Consider the following 20217-nt stretch of genomic DNA (forward strand, 5'->3'; position numbering starts at 1 on the left):
TGCCCATTAGCAAAAACATTGGTTCACGAAACAGCTTAATGCCAATACCTCATTTACTCCCGAGTATGAAGAATCGTATACAATAGTCATGAAACTGCATATAAACCTCCCTGCCGCCTGGTTTTGTGGCCTCTATTATTTTTGGTCCTTGAAGGAACTGCCAATAAAATAGACAAACCCAGCAGAAAATTAACAGATATTATAAAAAACTAGTTTGTGGTAATTCTGTCGCATCTCATCTGCTTGTCCTTTGCACATTTGAGACTGAATCAAAGGCCCCCAAAGAAAGGAGTTAATTCAGTATGAAATTAAATGCTTGCTTCTGATCTAGAACTGCTTACAAAGAGAAAGCAAATTGCCAAAAAAACCGAAGACCACTAGATCTCATCCAAAGCTTGTTTCAGGTGAGTACAGAGACAGAGAGTGCCAAGACTAGCAGTAGCGATACAAACTTTTACAATCCTCGTTTGCTATTCATTTGTGAATATTTGGAATTGATCCACTGTTCAAACAAACTAAGCTTTGCATATGTTACTGCTCTGCAAAACAATTAAAAAACCCCCAAAGATGAACACTTACCATCTCTGCTCTCTGCTTATGATTTCCCACTTCTTCCAGAACTTGAGACAGCTGAGCCTTCAACCAAAAAAAAAAAAAAAAATTAAGTCTAGGACGTATTTTTGGAAGTTTAATAAGACTGCACTCCTCCCCCCAACGAAAAAAGCCACCAAGGGCAACATGATTTTCACAGCTTTGAAAGGGAATTTTAAGGTTTGGGTCTTGTCATGCCCTATAAGCATCCCATTCCATGAGACAACCCTGTCCCAAAGAGCCTGCAGCCTCCATACACAAGACAGAAGAGGTTTCTCGCAGGGAGGCAATCCACTGGATTAGCTATCCCAAATTTCAATGCCGTGGTCCTGCCAGAGAACTGTGCCTCCTTTCCATTTCTTTGGAAGTTGCATAAAAAGCCGTCTAAAACCCACCCAATTCTGCCCAGCTTAACTTTAGAGAAAGAAGAGGCTTGCTCCACAGCTCCTGAAAGGTGTGTTTGTGTGTGAAGAAAACTTCATGGAAAATGTTCTGTTGACGTTCTGGGGTACAGGGTTGGTTTTGGAAGCCTTCAAAATTGTTGCTGTAGAATACAGAGCAAATCCTCCCTGGAACGTAACCCTATTGAATTTCTGAGAAAAGGTCCCACTGCAAGGTTTTTTCTTTTTTAAGAGGAAATTTGAAATTTAAAGAATCTCAAAACAGAGTGGAAATATGTTATCCCTGTATAATTTAGGGAGAAATGGGAACCTGACTCAGAGGAGGAGCTTTCACGGAGTTTTGTTTATGAAAAAGGATTTTAAACGAAATGGGTATTTCGGAGATAAGAGAAGCCACATATAATACTTGAGTGCTATTACTTCCCGCATCTTTTATTTCACAACACTTTGCTAGCCTGCAATCAGCCTTTCTCTGGTTAGCAGAAAGCCCAAAAAATAGTCAACAACTGATGACAGAGAAGCTAATTTAAACAATGTAAACAAACACGACAAGAACTAAAAAAACTTTCCCACAACCCAATTCACATAATTTCAAGCAGATATTCATTAAAACCCTCCAGAGTCCCTCCAACAATCTCTCGCCACACATGAAATGGGTCTTTTGAGTACTGCATCCAAACCAGAGACAAACAGCAAGCAGTTTATTACAATCAAAAGGAAAACATTAAGCTTTGAAGGCTAACTGCACTGAAATGCAAGCAAATGAAAAAATTACAGTCTTAGGGTTCAGCAGAACTTCAATTTTGCAACCAACCAAACAGTTCAAGAATTCTCTGGCCCCAGAGCTCAGCAGAAACTGAAAAAGTTACAAATTCTTGCTGTGCGGGGCCTGGGATGATGTGACATTATTTAAGGAACAGACACTCAAATAAGATGAAAAGGGATTTAATACCATGGGACCTGGCACAGGGAAATGAAACATGGTCATTAAACACCGTGGGAGATGCCAGTCCCAACCAAACATGGAGCGCATGTACAAGCAAGTGAGAAGAAAAAATGAAATTATCAACAAGTTTGATGCTGAAACATCAGGAAACTATACATTTGCAGATATCTGAGAAAGACTTTTTTCCCCACTACTATTGAATCAGGTAGAATTACACCAGCAGGCTGGAGCCAGAAAAGAGTCACGTGGAGAAGAATTAGAAAACATCCCCTCAGAGATGTTACTTATGAGAGATGCTAGCATAGCCTTTGCAAAACACCCCAAGACTGACTGAATATTTTTGATCAAAAAAAAACCCCACCAACTTTTCTGTATATTTATTAGCCTCATCTATATGAAGATTACCTTTAGATGGGAACTACTGGCCTATTCTAAACTAAATGTAAAGAGCCATTATGAACTACATTCTTGCCTACAGTAGCTATCACTCCTGAATTTGAGGGTCGTTTCTCTGTTCAACCTCCTGTTAGTACAGACTTCTGCAGAATCACAGAGTAATTCAGAATGGAAGAAGCCAGTTCAATCCCCTGCTCAGAGCAGGGTCAGCTGCATCAGGATGCTCATGGCTCTTGGGCAGTTGGGTTCTGAGAATCTCCAAGGAGGCAAACTCCAAACCTCTCTGAGCAACCTGTGCCAAGCTTTGCTCACCTTCACAGTGGAAGTATTTTTCTTTATCATATCAAGACAACAGCACCCTAGGAACCCGTGTAACTAGATGGGTACAAGAGCATTTTAAAGTACATTTTAAAGACCTTGATAAAATTCAGGAAAAAAAAAAAGGATAGAAGAGACCCTGGCACATTTTACTTCAGGAAGAGGCTGCAAAAACTTTTAGACAGGAGAGAAATAATACAAAGGGATGGGAGAAATCAGAAATACAAGCAGGAAATATTCCATAATTTATCTTACATACAATATGGCTTGAGGAAAACAACCAAATACAAACCTCTCAAGCCACTAGGCCAGCAGAGACCTAGAGGCAAAACTGGATAGCAAGTCCAAAACAGCAGCATGATAACGGCAGATCACTATGATTTGGAGAAGCAATCAGATAAGAATTAAATCACAAGGTAGGTTTTCTTCGTTGCATATACTTCTAGGCAGCTCATCTCAAAGGGAAAGAGTAGCTAACTCGTGGGAATTCAGAGAACAGCAGCTAAACTTACTAGATTGCTGGAAGTAATGATTTATGAAGATTAAGAGATTTTTGAACTTATGGTTTGGCTACAACTCTCACAGAAGAGCAAAAGGGACATATTTAATGCATTGAGAGCTGTTACAATGATACAGCTGGAAACAAGGAGGCTTTTCCAGCATAGCTGATGCTGTCCGATGCGCTCGCAGACCGGAGCGGGACTCTCCCGACTGCCCGCTCCCTGCCTGTGCCCATGTATGCAGGCAGGCACAGAAGAACAAGGCAAAGCCCAAATTTTCGGTGGGATCCCCTGTGCCTGCTCTCGCCTGGCTGCGAAACAGATGATCTGAATGCTTTATCACATCCAGCTTGTAAACATTAGCCCTACCCCAGACTTTTTATTAGCTTAAATCAAATATTGAACCTAGCTCAGCTGTTAGAGGACAGCTGCTTGCAAAGTGATTCACTGCCATATTCCTTCTAGGCCACAAGAAAATACAACCTAATCACCAGCAGCGTGACAGATGCACACATTTTTAATTATGAAGAAGAAACTAGTCTCTGAACTTATCCCCACACCTCACTTAATCAGAGTGCTTCGGAGGAGCTGCCAGCCACCACAGCCATGGAAGGAAGGAGCTGCAGAGGGCCCTGGAAGGGTGCCTGACAGCGTGCTGAGCCCCTGCACCCAGCCCCGCTCCAGGCGTTTGCCAGGAAAGACCTGAAAGACACAGTGTTATATTGTTTCTCAGAATTTACCTTTTCAAGAATGAACTGTCAGATTTCTCCGTTCCATCACCTCTGGCTACTTGCAGCCAACAAAAGCATGAGCAATGAACCTGAGCCAGTTCGGGTGGCAAGCGTCCCTGACCTCCACACCGGCAGGTACGGGAGGGCTATCTGCAGCAGACGCTGGAGCAGTTTGCCAGCCCCATCTCCGAGTTTTGCACTGGGAAAAGCAATGTCCTACATGCATGTAGCTCAGCTCTGTTTTACAGGCTTTTCGATTGATCACATTCACCTGGTATGTCAGGAATCCTCAGTAGGAAAGATTTGCGTGTTGAATTTTCAGCCTCTGCATAAAAGTTAAGTTAAAGCTCCAAGGAAATTCTCTTTACTTAATACACATTAAATTCCCACAGATCACCGAGCTCAAGCATTAAGAAATCTGATAAACAAACAGATAACTGAGTTTAAGAATCAGATATACAAATACATGTATAGTCCAATTTGCCCACTGAAGGCAGCACAACCAGGTAAAAGAAAATCAAGTAGCATAAGCAGAAAAAAAAAATCCTCTCAAATATTCAGTCAATTACTTTAAGCCTCCAAAAAAAGGGTTTGTCAATTCAAAACATTCATCTTACATGACAACAAGTCTAATCTACTGTCAATGCTACTGTCATCCTCAAAAGAGAGCGGCAGGAATGGAAAGATAACCTGTGCTCCAGCCTCGCCGGGATACAGCAGCTCAGGGTTGAAAGAGGAGCAGGAGCGGTTTCCAAGGAGAGGAACCGATTCAGCTCCTAAGGAGACATTTCTGAATTGTTTAGCTTGCTGCCCTGCATCAGTAATTCGTCTTCTATACCTTCCAAAAGTCAGACGTCACTGACAGCGCTGGAGGAGGCTGGTTAGGGAGGGTTTAATGAATGAAACTAAAGCAATCTGGTGGTTACAAGACAGGTGTTAACACCGATTGCACCAACAGCCCCACGCTCTTCTCCGGGGGCTGAACGTGAGCAGACTGCCCTGACCGATAGGCAAGCAGCTTAAATGTGAGACTCACTTGTAGGAAAAAATTACCTACTCAATCTCTAATGAACAGTCTTTCTCTACACAACAATACCCTCCACTCTACAAGCAATTAGCAAATCGAAGCGCTCTCTTTGTGGACCTGCATTAATTTACTCCTCGATGTTGCACATTAAATAGCTCATAGGTATGGCACAGCAGAGTAGTAGCAACAGCCAAAGCCATAAAATTAAAGCTTGCTTCAAAGAGTTAGGGAAGCAAAATTATGCGTGCTGCATACAGGGAATAAATCAAAACAACCTTCATTTGCAAACATCATTTTAGTCTTATGCTTTCATCAAAAAACATGATTATCTTAACAGTCACATTAATACAATGTAGGTACTCTACAAGGGAGAGAAACAAGCAGCACATTCACTACCTCAAATTGAAAAGAGTCTTTTTTATTCTTCCTCATCAGGGTGAAATACCTGGGAATACACATAGCTGCCTATTCCAGGGCTGTGCTTTCACAGCTGTAAACCCCAAGTGCTGGTGCCCAGAAGGAAGGCCACTCGTTGGAAGGGTGGCACCACCACGTGGGAGGGGAGGAGGAGGAGGTTCAGCCTGGCAGAGCTGTAACACAGCTGCAAAACATGGAATTTTTACAGCACGCCAAAGCCCAAGATACCCTTAGCAGTATTTTATATGCAACAGTTGTATGCAAATTCAAGTCAAGTGTGATGATTGGCAAATTTAGGTACGATGTTAATTAATAGCTATTTCAAATTAATTAACTTCTAAGACAAATTCTTGCCTCTCCTCTTTGAGGAAATTAAGACACAATTTAAATGTCCAAGGATATATCGGCTTCCAATCACAGAAATATGGAATCTTTTATGTTCTAAAATGCCAAATAATTTCAGTTTCCTTGTGCTGGCTGTCCCTCATTCACAGGGTAATTTCACAGTAACTTATTTATCTAATCACTCACAAAAGAAGATACAAGATGAAACTTCTTGGCTCAAGCTAGATGGCCTTAATGTGTGGGTAAAGTGCAATGTGACCTGTAACAGGGTCCAAGCCAGCATATCTTATCTGATGCCATAAGCTGGGGAAGAAGGAAAAAAAAAGCACAACATCACTTCTTTCTATCAGATTCAGGAGACACAAGGAAAATACGGTGCATCAAAGCTGTAGCTGAAACACAGAAGAAAATCCCAAAACATGGCTGCACTCCCAGGACAATTCTGATAAGGAAAGCACCGATTGTAACACTTACAATTCGATCATAAATTTAAAAACATATAGCTCTATGCACCACGCTGATGAGTTACATAGAACAATAGAGGAATATCATGAGAACACTTTAAAGAGAAGGTTGCAGTCACTAATTATCTTGCACACAAAGATATTTCCATGAGATTCTGGCTTGTAGTGAAAACAGGAGGAAAACTTTGATTTCACAAAAGCCACTGACAGCTTATATATGGGGGTGGCAGAGACTGAGACAGAAGTAACTCATCAGCCACTTGCAGTTAGACATCAGTTTATTTGCATACTGTGATCCTGCATATTAAAATATTGTGAGAACTGAAATGAAATTTTCATTAGTGTTCAATCTGAAATCTCACCCAAGGGATTCAGCTTTCAACAGTTAATGCATGCATTTGCCTGTTTATACTGTAAAGTTATATATCCATTAATACCATGCTACCTTCCGCCTTCAATCCATTAGCACACCGTTACTGCAGAATAGTAGCAGTACAGTATTGTTTTAGCATCTTTGAAGTGCACCACAAAATTGCACTGGGTTAAATGGTCATTTCTAATTTAAAATATTTTGATGCTTTGTAGATGAAATTACTGATCTTTCACAAAATTGCACCAGTTGAGATCTCAATCAGGAAGACAGTTTAGTATCAGACATTGCTGAATAATTTCCTTGCTGCTTTACAGATTCAATTTTGCTGTTCTCAAGAAAGTTCTCCTGGTTATAAAATCAAATGCATATCCTTTATAACGTGGGAAATAACACCTACAAATAAACTCTGGTGTTTTCTCAAAAGCATCAAAACCACCACGTTATCCTACAGGAGCTGGATTGAGGTGGTGGTGGGCTCGATCTGATGCAAAGGTGAAGGGAAAAATTCCCCAATAACTTCTGAATGTATTTCAGAAATTTATATACAGTGAAGCAACATTGACTCTGACTTGCAGAAAAGCTGCAATAGGCAAAACAGAGACCATTACTTGCTGACATAATTTATATTATGTAGATAGGCTTACAGCTCAATGTGTCTCAGGCCACAGCTTATGTGGTTTTCCATGTAATTTAGTCCTTCTTAATTTTACCCCAAGCAAGGACACAAGAGACAGGAAACCAGAATGCCTGTAAGCAAGACGCCCCACATCTCCAGGGACTCGTGCTCCTGGGCGTCACAGCAAACCGCAACGCCCAGGGACTGAAGGCTACTGCTTTGCGCAGAGTACTGAAGGATGTTTTTAATCAAAAAAGCAAGAGCTGCTATGTCTTTGAGAACCAGTTTTCTACTGGATTTGATGTGCAGCAGGGAAATGCCGCCCCCAAGTGAGAGACAAAAAGCAGCTGGTTACCAAAATGAAGGATGAATAAAGCAAGGGCTCTTGGGTGCGAAACAAAAAAATGATACTGCAAATTGAAAAATTGCTGAAGTCATAGTTATAATTACTGAAGATACAGGGAAGACATCTGCAAGATACGGGCTCCTGTCAACACACTATCAAGATTTACTGGACAAAGAGATAATAACTAAATCTTTCTCTTGCTCTTAAGTCTCAAGGACAGACAATCTCTCTTCTTCTCTTTTAAGAGACACAGTCACTTAGTAATGTCAAGAATTCTCAACAGTAAGCTTATTATAATGAAGTCACCCCAAATTCTCACTGGTTATGCTATAAGAAAGGGGTGTAAACAAAGTCACTGTGGAACAACTGATACAAGGAAAATAGGATTTCAAGCAGAAATTGCCCACATCCTTATTCCTGGCAAGTCACTTGACCTAGCTTAAAATAAGCTGCACCGTTCTGCAGCAGAGACCTGGCTTTTGTTCCCACTCTGCCTAACAACCGCTGAGAGACCCGGGGCAAAGTACTAAACCCTTAAACTCCTTTTTTCCCTCCCTCTCTAAGGTAAAGATAATACTGACTCTGTAAAACCCTCCAAAAATCTTTGACCGAAGGTAATCTCTGAGGTCAAGGTGCCACTGTTGACACAAAATGCACCTCATGGGCCACACCGCTCGGGCACTAAAAGAATTAAGCACCACATTAAGTGCAGAACTCGAGCACCTCCACGCTCAGAGGTGGCAGTAACCTAATATCCCTGATCCTCAAAGCAAAGGTGACCTTCACAACTGCAATAAAATGTAAAACTTGGAGAAAGATTCTGAACTTCTCAAAATCTATTCCATCAACACTGTTCGCATAATCTCCCAGGCAGATACTGTCAGGTAAGGAACACAGTACCAGGGCAAACTGGGAGATGGAAAAATGTAAAGTGTTACATTCAGGAAAGGATGAGTCCTTGGAGATCGGACAGCCCTATGCCGGACTGAAACACTTACAAAGAAAGCAGGTAGGTAGGAAAATAAGGGGCTCAGGTGTTACCAGATTTTTCATGTGACAAAAAAAGCATTAGATTTGCAAAAACATCTCAAAACAAGAGCAAGCATTTGTTGTTTTACTCTCTGAGCTGCAGCCGAGGTTGAGGTGAGATTGAGGGGCAACAGCCGAGTGATTTCTCTCTCCTCCTGTTCTTCCTTGATGTTTTCGTTCAACACCTTGCTAAGAAGGAGCACAGAGTCCAAAAGATTAGCACGGCTCTGCTGGGAATAATACACTTTTGCAATAGGTCTCCTTCCCTCCATCCTAATCAAATGGTGCTGCAGCCCCTGGGGAGAGAATACATTGCCAAACAAAAAATGTGAGTTTGCAGCTGCTTCCTCAACAGCAAAGGGCAGCCTGACTGATGAAACTCTGCCAAGCCAATTGCTTCGAGCATTAAGCAGTTGGCCAGTACAGCATCTCCCGGACACACACGAGTGACTGCCGGATGCTGATGAACTCTCCAAAGGAGTCATTCCCCATCACTGGAACACCCATCAGAGAAGCCTCTGCACTAATATTCTCTTTGTGGGCTCAGAAATATTCCTACTTCAGAAAAGCAGCAGAGTGTGCAGTCGTAGCAGGGAGTCCCTTCTCTTTTGCTGCTCCCCTAGCAAAATTTTTAACCCAACAGCAGAAGGATAACCTGGCATAAAATCTGTCTATTGAGAGTTGACCGCAAATCTCTTGCCAGGAGAAAAACAGATTATTAATATATTAGTGCAACTAAAAAACATTAGGAGAGTATCAGCCCATTCCACAGGGAGAGAGCAAAAAGGGAAAGGAATACAAATCATTTGGAGGACGCTAAAGAGAATTAATTTTACTGTGTTGTGACCAAATCTCTAAAGCTGAAATGAAGGGATACCAGCACCAGATTCTGAAATAAATGTAGCACCTCTGGGAACCTGGTTATTCATCGCTATTTAAGTGATGTGAAAACAGGTACCATAAGCAATTCTGGGATCCAGTGAGCACGATTGTTTTCTTCAGGTTGTATTAACCCATCTTGAACTGGGAAGCAGTGCTAAAGACTACAAGCAGAAGACACAGTAGCTAACGCAAACAGAATCCCTTGCTATTAGATGTAATAACGAAGTTGGTTGGGGAAGGGGGGAGCAAATGTTTATGCATTTGTTTAATTTTCACTCCAGCAATTTATTTTTCCCCCCCCTCCTTTAGATTATCAGCAGAATGAGTTCAGGCTCCAAAACCCCTGTCTTGATGAAAGCAAACTTTAGCACTCACCACACCCAGAAAAAGGGAATCTCAAAAACTAAAAGTGGTGGCAATATGACACCCAGCACCTCTACCAAATTGCGAACTTTTCTGCCACTCCTTCCTATGCATTTTTTCCAGTACCATCTCCCTGGATTCAAGTTCTCCACCAGTCAGTTGCCTCCAACTAAGTTTGATAGCTAGAGGAAAAGAAACGATCTTTAGTTGATGAAGTCTGTAAATTAGCCAACAAAAATGTTCACTCTTATCCATTCATCAGAAAAAATAGTGGAATTACAGCTCTACCTAAAAAAGCCCTTCTAATTTCAGCCGAATGAGTCAGCACTGCTGCATCTCATCACTAAGAATGATTCATTGTCACTGCACTTCTCAAAGTCAAGAATAAGGGTATTCACCCCAATTCACTGTCATCTCATAACTACTCTGGATCCAGGCACTGTGTTTGCATACAGTACTGTTATAATGATTTATATGAGTGTGTCACTTTTAATTTAAGGGTATAAAGAGCTATCGTCAGTCCACCAACCATAAAGCAACATTTTCTTTTCAGTGGGCTGACAGTGGAACCTGGAAAATACTTTTGCCAAGAAGGAGAGGTCTCTACACCCCTGTAGCCTAAGGTTGGCAATGCTTCTGAAGACGCAAGTGGATGGCCAGTATCTTTGGAGAGAAACACTAATACTTGGTTATAAGTTAAAAGAAGCTTTTCAGGGGAGTTAGAATCTGAATAGAAATTCAGACAAAAGCGGTATGGATGGAAAGTCTCTGCCCCAAATGGCAGCAGTGGGGAGGAAGAGGGTTTTGTGCACAGATCCAGCCAGAAGATCTGTAGCTGGATGAAACAAAGAATATTGGAAGCTAAACAGCAGCACAGCTGTGGTTTTCTTCTTATACAAGTCTCTTAATATCACAGTTGCTTTAGTTAACCTTTCTAACTATTAAAACAAGGCTACTGAATAACTCATACTGACCTTAGCACCCCTGAGTACTCAATGGTAGCACCTTCCTCTAAGCTGCCCAAGCCTGTTTGGCAGCTGGTGATGTGTGGTGATAGTTCAGAAAAGATGCATTTAATGATATACGTGTGCTATGAGCCCCGTCCCTAACTATATCTCACTGCTCTCCACACAAACACACTCCCAGCAGGAGCCCTCAGGCACGTCGGCACACTTCCCAGTGCAACTGTTGTGAGGCAGCCGGCAAATGCCATGGGGGAAGTGAGGATCCATGTTTAAATCAAACTTTTTTTTCTTCTGATTTAATTTTAATCTAGTTTGGTTTCTTCTCCTGGTTCCCTGTACTACTGCACAGGTTGTGCTAGCTCAAATAAAGGTCAGGGAGGGGTTTAAGCCAGCACTGCCCTTGGCTTGCGAAATTGCAGCCAGCGTACTTTTGGCATCTAGCAGAACAGTGGGTAAAGTGCCTAAGCCTCAGAGGGTCTCCAACAAATTTGAAACACTCTTGGAAGTTGCTAGGTAACAATGTTCACCTCCCGGATGAGATTGTGCAATGTTTGCTCTGACGAAGCAATGCTTGTATTGCCCTTGCTTCTGCCCTGGGAACACATTTGCTGAGAACCCGTCTCCTCTGCTGCCAGAGTATTTCCAGTCTCTAGTCTGGGTGTGTAGTTGGATTTTGCTCAATAAAGCAAACATTACATTTTAAACATAGCTATTATAATTAGCAGAAGCTCATTGCTCAATTCCTCTTCCAGACAGGGATTTCCAAATGTCACAGTGTGCTTAGCACAGCTGATCTGTGCCGACGGCTGCTCTAAACACGACTGACGTAGGAGGGTCCAGAACGAAGAATCAAGTCCTATCATGGGAGGCAAGATGAAAAAAAAAATAGGATAATTCTCTCCTTTCATCTTGTTCCTTCATTTTCTTGTATTATCTGTACAGCACTGTGACCAACGCAAGTTTAGCAGAGAGGCTCTCCTCTTCGACGCAGAGGTGTATTCACACTCGAGGCCAAGCAGGAATTTCATACCTGTTCTCTGGGTCAGGCCCCCGGATGACTCTGCCTCGTCCTGCTTGTCCTGCCAGGGTATCATGGCATAAAAACAAAGAGCAGTAAGGGGGGAACAAAAAAGGGAAAAAAACCCCAAACTAGTACAGTTCCTGGCTGCTAAAACCATTTTGCAGAGGCTCTGGCAAATGCAGAGACCCAATTTAAAACAGTACTTGCTTTCTAAATCTGTTTTGGAAAAGCAAAAACAACCTCAGTCCTTACCAGTAATACGCGGCATTAAAAAAAAAATTGCAAAGTATCTTTTCCCAACACATACCTACCCACAACAAAGAGCTCCTACCCTTAGGAGAACGCTAGCACTTATGTTTCCAGGTATTGCATAAATCAGTGGTTTCCAGCCTCCTTGCAGACAAGCTTCACTTCAAAAACCCTGGCAACGCTCCACACCCCAGCATGTCCCATGGAGCCAGCAAAAGTCCAGCCGAGTTTATTCATGTAGGTCTCGTGCAACATCCCACCTGTGATGTACTTGTGTCTCGCCCACCACTCCTGCCTCGCTGCTTGGGATATGCCAGTATAAACTTCCCGCGCCTCTCCAACACCCCAGGAGGCACTGAAGATGATTAGCACCAACCCTGCTCAACAAAAGGAGAAACCAAAGCACAAAGATCACATGTCCTTTGCAACGCCACAGAGGCAGTCGCAATTTACAATTATAATAATATACCTCATCGGTTTTCTACTACAAACAGAATAGGATTTAGAGCCAGAATTTGCCTCAAGTTGTAGGAAAAAAAAAAAGGGGGGTTGACAGTACCTCTGTTTTAAAGACAGTCCTTACCCTGAGAAAGTAAAAAATCTTCAAGATGACAATGGAAGCAAAAAATTGTGTAAAATACATTTTTACCACGCTCAAATAAAATCAAACAAGCCTGCGCACCATGGTCATGCTCCTCTAACTTCCTTGAAGAGGAGCAAAACTCTTCTGCTTTTATTTGAGTATTTATTCAAAATAAACAAATCCCAGTGGAATTTAAGCACGCTGTAGAGGTTCCAGCAAAAATCATAAAAAAGCAAACAAACTAAAAAGATCCTCTCTTGGCACACTCTTGAAAGAAGGATTCACCACATTTCTAATTGACTGCCACCATAGCTTAAATGAATAATCCATAAATAGGCAACAAATGCAAAGCAAGCACTTGAAGGAAACAGGAAGATTTTTTTTTTGTTTTCTCTTGTTATTGCTTACTCATTTCTTAGGAAAGAGGTGGCTAACAAGGTAGGAGAAACGTGGTAAAAATATAAAGAAACAGAAGATGATGGGGTGTTGGAAGGAGGGATAAAAAGACATGAAGACGTTCAAATGTATGAAGTGCACAAATATGTTTTTGCCTCTAGTTCTCCAGAGGACTGAAGGATGAGGGATGGGAGAAGGCACATGTCAGAGCATCAGTTAGTAACTGTGCCACACTCGAGGTAAGTGGGGACAAAGAGGTAACAGAGGCAGCATCTATCACATGCAAAACACAACACCCATGATGCTGACTTTGGTGCAGTTCATTCAGAAACAGTGCTCAGGCTCGACGTTACGATGAAACTGCTTTCTGTAGGCAAACTGAAGCTGGTATTTAAACCACACGTACACAGGGAAAACATGCTTGTGACTTAAGACTGAGGATGCCCTGAAGATCCCCACATACCCACAACTTGAAGAAGGCTTTTATAGAATCATAGAACAGTTTAGGTTGGAAGGGACCTTTAAAGATCACCTAGTCCAACCCCCCTGCCGTGGGCAGGGACATCTGCAACTAGATCAGGTTGCTCAGAGCCCCGTCCAACCTGACCTTGAATGTTTCCAGGGATGGGGCATCTACCACCTCTCTGGGCAACCTGTGCCAGGGTTTCACCACCCTCACTGTAAACAATTTCTTCCTTCTATCTAGTCTAAATCTCCCCTCTTTTAGTTTAAAACCATTCCCCCTCGTCCTATTGCTACAGGTCCTACTCAAAAGTCTGTCCCCATCTTTCTTACAAGCCCCCTTTAAGTACTGAAAGGCTGCAATAAGGTCTCCCCGAAGCCGCCTTTTCTCCAGGCTGAACAACCCCAACTCTCTCAGCCTTTCCTCACAGAAGAGGTGTTCCATCCCCTAATCGTTTTCATGGCCTCCTCCGGACCCGCTCCAACAGGTCCATGTCTGTCCCGTGCTGAGGACCCCAGAGCTGGACGCAGCACTGCAGGGGGGGGTCTCACCAGAGCAGAGCAGAGGGGCAGAATCCCCACCCTCGACCTGCTGGCCACGCTGCTGGTGATGCAGCCCAGCATATGGTTGGCCTTCTGGGCTGCCAGCGCACGTTGTTGGCTCATGTCCAGCTTTTCGTCCACCAGTACCCCCAAGTCCTTCTCGGCAGGGCTGCTCTCAATATTATGTTATCGTAAAAGTCTTATCGAAAAACTCAAGCTCCTGTGGGCCACCTTGGACTAATTTCTAGTCTTTTCTACATATCAGATTCAACATACTATTAAAAGCAGTCATTAAAGTAAAGCACTGGAAGTGTTCATGCAGCCGTCTTGTGGTAAGAGTCATCCAAAATAGGAGTGGACTCAAAACTAATAACTTAAGCAGCCATCCACATGTTAAGAAAAATGAAACTACTGATGTCAATGAACAACAGAGCTGGGGGAATCTGAGTCATTCCCAGAGAGGATCTAGTTTCTGGAAAGCATTTGCAGGAAAATTTCTAATAAACTTGTCGTGGTTTAACCCCAGCCGGCCACTGAGCACCACGCAGCCGCTCGCTCACCCCCCCTCCGGGTAGGATGGGGGAGAGAATCGGAAGGGTAAATGTGAGAAAACTCGTGGGTTGAGATAAGACAGTTTAATAGGGAAAGCAAAAGCCGCGCACGCAAGCAAAGCAAAACAAGGAATTCATTCACTACTTCCACCGGCAGGCAGGTGTTCAGCCATCTCCAGGAAAGCAGGGCTCCATCACGCATAACGGTTACTTGGGAAGACAAACACCACCCCAGCCAAAACCAGGACAAAACTCCGTTTTATAATATTGAATAACCATTTCTCAAAATAACTGGATTTTTTATTTCACAGCTCTTGCTCCAACCTGTCTGCTCACTCTCCTCCTCCCTCCCACACCTAGTCTGACTGCCCACAACATCCCCAGTCTCCAGCTTTCCAGCATTCATCAAAGCAGCCAACTTAATTATCCTTTTTAATTACTCCTCTGAATCCTATGCTCCTTCTTTCAAGCCTGAAGGAGGCTCTCTCAGAATCCAAGGAGCAGAAAACCTGGTTTCTCTTTCCAAGGAGCTTGACCAGCTTTAAGGTCCTTCACTGCTCCTATAAAGTCCTTCCTTGCAACTCCGTGGTAGATCTTGTCCAGCCCATGGAGTTTGCCCGCGAGCAGCCCAGGACCTCCTCAGAGCCTTCTCCTCTGTGGGGATGGAGGCTTATCCCATACCAGCTCCGCACAGATTTACAGCTTTCTCAGAGTTAAATTATTTCCTCCTGTAGGGAGGAGGAAAAGGCTATCAGAATGGCCTGTAGTCCAAACTTTTAAACTCCGTCAGTTAATGTCTTTCCTTACTTAAAAAAAGGTTTGGAAAGGGTGTGAAGGAGTAAAAAAAACCATCAGCAGTGACAGGAACAGAACAAGTAAACAAATCATCCTTGCATACCACAGGCATGATACGTATTCTGTGTTTGCCAATCATCAGTTTAATTTTCATTGTAAAAACTTGCAGGAGAGCTACTGTGTGGGCAAAGTGCTGGATTAATTGATCTGGGGCTGAACTCCTTTGTTTATCCATACAATAGACAGAGCAGAAGGAACAGAAGTGCGTATTTCCTTACATTGCCCCATCAGTGCTTCTCAATTTTGGGCTGAAAGGATTAACTCCAGCGGGAGCACTGCAATTTTATCTTAGACACGGTCCATTCGTTCCTTGGCCCTTCCGCTGAGACTGCCAACAAAGATGCCAGACAGGATGATATTTTTGAGATGCAAGTGTTTATCTTCTCTGAGTGAACCAAAGAGCAACTCATTTCAGGAAAGCAATCCAGCAACTCACAATCACTTCTCGCTCTAGCAAATGCAGACTGACAAGGCAAAAGGTGAAACAGCTTGATGGTCCCATTAGAAACCTTTGAGTTTCCTCGCACCTGAATGCCTGTCTAGCAAAGCCGTGCTATAGAAACATAAAAGATCTCCATTTGGCAAGGAAAGGAAAGAAGTCAGAACATATGCCAAGATAATCCCCGTTATTAGCTCCCGCCACAAAGGTACAAGATGTATTGAATTGTTCCTCCATCGCACAGCATGGGATGCTCTGAGGCTGGGAGCTCTACTTCAGAGGCGTGCACAGGCTCGCTGCGGACGGGCACTACACGGGATGCGGTGAGTACCCACACAGCTAATGCTGCAGGCAAAATTAAATCCAGCAATAGAGCCAGGGTAAGGCAACATGGAGCATGACAGACAGCTCCCTTCTGTAAACGTTTGCAAATAAGAATTGTGAACGCTTTTTTTTTTAACCTTCTGTTCACACTTAAATTTTCTTTCTTCTTAACCAAGCAGATAAACAGCTACGAAGATTCACCTTTGCCTAAGAGTGGCTGACCTCAGGGCAACACCAGCTTGCTTGTCCATCCTAGGCTGATACATGCCAAAATGGTGACTCGACTCTTTGTGGAAGAGGCCATGTAGGAAGGGTATACAAAATGTACATTGTTCTAGGAGTGGCCATATTTGTGCCGTGCAGCAGCTCCCAGATGTTCATGAAGACTCGAGCGTGGCCTTTTCCCTCTCTCAATCCCCTTTGCTGTTCAGAAACAAGAACAAGTGGAATCCAAAGAGCAAGTGGAATGCAATAGAAACTAATATCCATAATAATTACAGTAATGTGTAAAGTGTTGGTGGGCTGTAGAAACCAGATACAATGAATTTGGGTCTCGCCTGGCCTAAATAAAAAGGTGCTTGTTATCTTGAGAGGAAATGCCACTTATGAACGATAAGGTCATGCTGCACTGTGAAGATAAATGTCATTTCTCTCTATAGCTTGTGACAGTCTCACCTACTGTCTTCAGAAATGTACGTAAACAGCAAAGCAATAAAAAGCCTGTAGAATTAGCCTGGGACACTATGTTATTTTAAGAGCATAAAGTCAGTCATCTAGAGTTCTTTAGATTTCTGAAATCTGAAGATTTTCTTCAGTGCTTTTCTGAACATGCACTAGGAACACGTATGTATGTATACACATGTATTTACATTGTGCTTTTTGGTAGTAATAATAAATTGAAAAATTAAAAAAACCTTTCAAACAAGCTTGGATATGTTTGGCATCATGTATGTTGAAAGAATTTAAGACTAATCATGCACTCTATACTGCTATAAACATCCACAGGAATTACATACATCTGCATAGGTAGTTCCGCACTCACAGGCCCCCGGGCAGCTTATGCCAAGCGCAATGAGCAACTCTACTTTAAATAAATACAGAATGCTAACAACTTCTTTCTTTTCAACAGCTCTGCGTGCTGCCACGTTGCAGCTGAGATACAATTAAGCACACTCAGATGATCTTTGAGCAAACAGCACAGACAGAGCAATCTCCACCCAGTAAGAACGGCAGCATCAGAGCCCCGGGTACCTCCAGCCGAGGCTCTTTGAACAAGGCAGGGGGGTCTCCTTGCAGCAGGCTGCAAGTGGGTGCTCTTGCCCTTTCACACCCGCACGCACAGAAGACAAATAACGAGTGGACATGGTTTAGCCACTGCTTGAATGTTCCCACCTCGAGAAATATGGGTTTGTCACCACAGTCTTGCAGACATCACTCCTAGCTCTCCGAAACACCTTTCTTCATACAAAAGGTCACAGAATGTTTCAGAAACCAGCAACCTTATTTTGCTAGATCTACGGAGGTCAAAGGAGCACAGATTTTATCTGAATATTTGAGAAATCAGGTCAGGGAACTGATCTATCCTAAGGCTGCATTTTCCACTAATGAAATGACCTCTTATAAAAGGGAATAAACCAGATGATTAGAAGGTGAAGTACACTGCATCTGGATGAACTGTCAATAAAATTAAGAGTAGTCAGAATATAATTGCCAAAGGTAGGGTTGGTAACAACTAGCTTAGCAGTAGTATGTACCACATAAAATAAAGATCACTGGTTTATGGTCTCTACCATTAGGCCAGTTCCCTATTGCACAGCCTTGACTTTAAGAAAAATTCAGAGTCTGTGGGCTCTCAAGAGATACTCACATAAATTAATACTGACATTGATAATTTTTTTCTGTACATAAATAATGTACAGTGGCAGTCTTTACACAAAGAAGTCTTTACTCAAAAAACTCCCCCATTACACAAAATATTCTACTTAAAATAACCTCTGCAAAATAATTACTCTGTTCACATTCATAGCTGCTGAATACATCATTGGGTTTTTATACACCAGTAATAGTGTAACATATACGCTTTCAAGCTTCCTGTTGAATTCCTTTAAAAATTAAAAATATTTAGGTTTAGCAACTCTTCCAAGAATCAGCTTTTCAATGGAAAATGAGCTGCTTCTACAATTTTCCAAAAGGAAGTAAAGTTAAGATTACAAGAACTCATGTTTGCAAGTCTGACGTGTGGAATGCAGGCAAGAGAGCACAGAATGACAAAAATCAATGCTTTAAACCAGAAATCAGTTCCGTTTTTAATGTGGTCTTGAATAGAACTGAAATTTGAGTGTACATCTGTCAAAGGTATAGCCATTATAGCCATTTAAACAAATTGAAAACATAAATCAGTTCAATATGTCAAATCGATGTGCCATGCATTTCATATCTGTGTTACTGTCACCACAGTTGGATTCATGGCACATGTATTGTACAGTAGTACTGCCTGTTTTATTAAACAGCATAAATAAAATTCAAAAGAAAAATGTTACAACTTGCATTGCCGGAAGACACTGTTTTTTTCCAAAACTTAGGACTTCCAGTTTGTTTTGCTGAAAAGCTTTTAGCACAATCAAAGCACATTTGACATTAACACTGATTAAAGCAAATAGATAAATTGCAAAGCCTCTGAGAAAACAGAATTGTTCCTTACAATTTACTTGGACCACCCCTGAACAGAGGAGATCTATATCAACAGCTTAGTTTTTATTCACAGCTTGGTGAAAACCGCTATCAGCTGGCTTTTTCACTTATTCTGTTCCCAGCCTTTTCCAAATACTAGTAGGCTAGTCACATTTAAGTGAAAAAGAAAAAGAGAAAAATAAAGAGAGAATTCCAGCCATCTTCCTTTAAATTCTATTCAAGTTATGACTTGCAATGGTGCCGTACTCTAAATCATGACCTTAATATGAAACCAGAGTGAAGAAATGGGGAAGTTGCAGCCTATGGACAAACCAGTCCATAGGGGAAGACAGGGAGAACATACAGGAGCAAATGCCACTCATAACTATGGAGAAGTATTAAAGGTGAATAGTTCTGTATGTTCTGAAATAAAACAATTGCAATCAGCTTTTGCATTGGGCACCACTCAACTAACTGTGCTCAAGCGCTATGCCGGACCAGGCTTTTTAGATTAATTAGTTCCCTGAAGAAGCATCCCTTCTACTGGTAATTAAGGCCAAAATAAGAAAGAATCAATGGGCTTCAAAAAGAAAACCAAGACAGCAACTACTGTTGTTCTAATTGCCACAATAACCAAAGTATTAAGCGTATTAAAGCGGATCTTACAATTCTTGCAAACTGCGAAGAGCCGGAGCGTTAGAATCCACAAGAACACGGGAACAAGCTTGTGTTGATGTTGTTTTCTCAAAGCACTTTTTCTGTTTATATATTATAACTATTTGGTAACAGGATTTCAACAAAACTCTGTAGCTGGAGCCCACAGAAACACCGCGGGCAGAAAGGTGTTGAACCGTGTAACAAGCCTGCGTGGAGGCCCTGCAGGAAATCTTTGGAATCTTTACAGCATGTTTTTAAATAGAAAATAATCGTTAAAAATATCAATCCCTCTTTCTTACGGGAGACCATCATCATGAATTAAAAGATGACACAAAAACACTTACAAATACGTACTTCACATTTTAAATTATTCAGAGATTATGTAATTATTCTGAAACGAAGCTCTACAAATCACAGAATTCAAATCCAATCATTATAAAAATCAACAAATCTCAACAAGTTCAGAACATCTCTTAAGACGCCCAGACAAGCACTATTTAATGTCATTAATACAACACAGAGTTAGGGAATAGCTACAATTTCCATGGCATTTTCCATATAAAACATTATCCCGATATGCAATATTAGCTTTTACTTTTTTCACAAGATATTTACCTCCTTCTTCCCCTGGAACTGTGGGGAACTTGGTTTCCACAAGCTGTTAAAGCTTTCATCAATGCCAGAATGTTCCTAAGTAGCAGTTCTAATAATTAGGAGACATTTAACATCAACTTTACGCCTGTGCTAGCATTGAAGC

General features: G+C 42.0%; 1 protein-coding gene across 2 annotated transcripts in view; it reads right to left on the reverse strand.

Annotated features, from left to right (window-relative positions):
• The window catches only part of MAD1L1 (mitotic arrest deficient 1 like 1), a 379609-nt gene that overhangs the window by 191836 nt on the left and 167556 nt on the right, over nt 1–20217 (reverse strand). Inside the window, exon 13 of one of the 2 annotated variants that reach the window (XM_075165310.1) lies at nt 580–636. The exons of the other annotated variant lie outside the window; for it this stretch is intronic. Within the exon in view, the coding sequence (XP_075021411.1) occupies nt 580–636 (57 nt within the window). The remainder of the gene's footprint in view (nt 1–579; nt 637–20217) is intronic. 2 annotated transcript variants of the gene reach the window in all.

Source organism: Calonectris borealis, chromosome 16 (genome assembly GCF_964195595.1).
Source record: "Calonectris borealis chromosome 16, bCalBor7.hap1.2, whole genome shotgun sequence".
Taxonomy (NCBI): domain Eukaryota; kingdom Metazoa; phylum Chordata; class Aves; order Procellariiformes; family Procellariidae; genus Calonectris; species Calonectris borealis.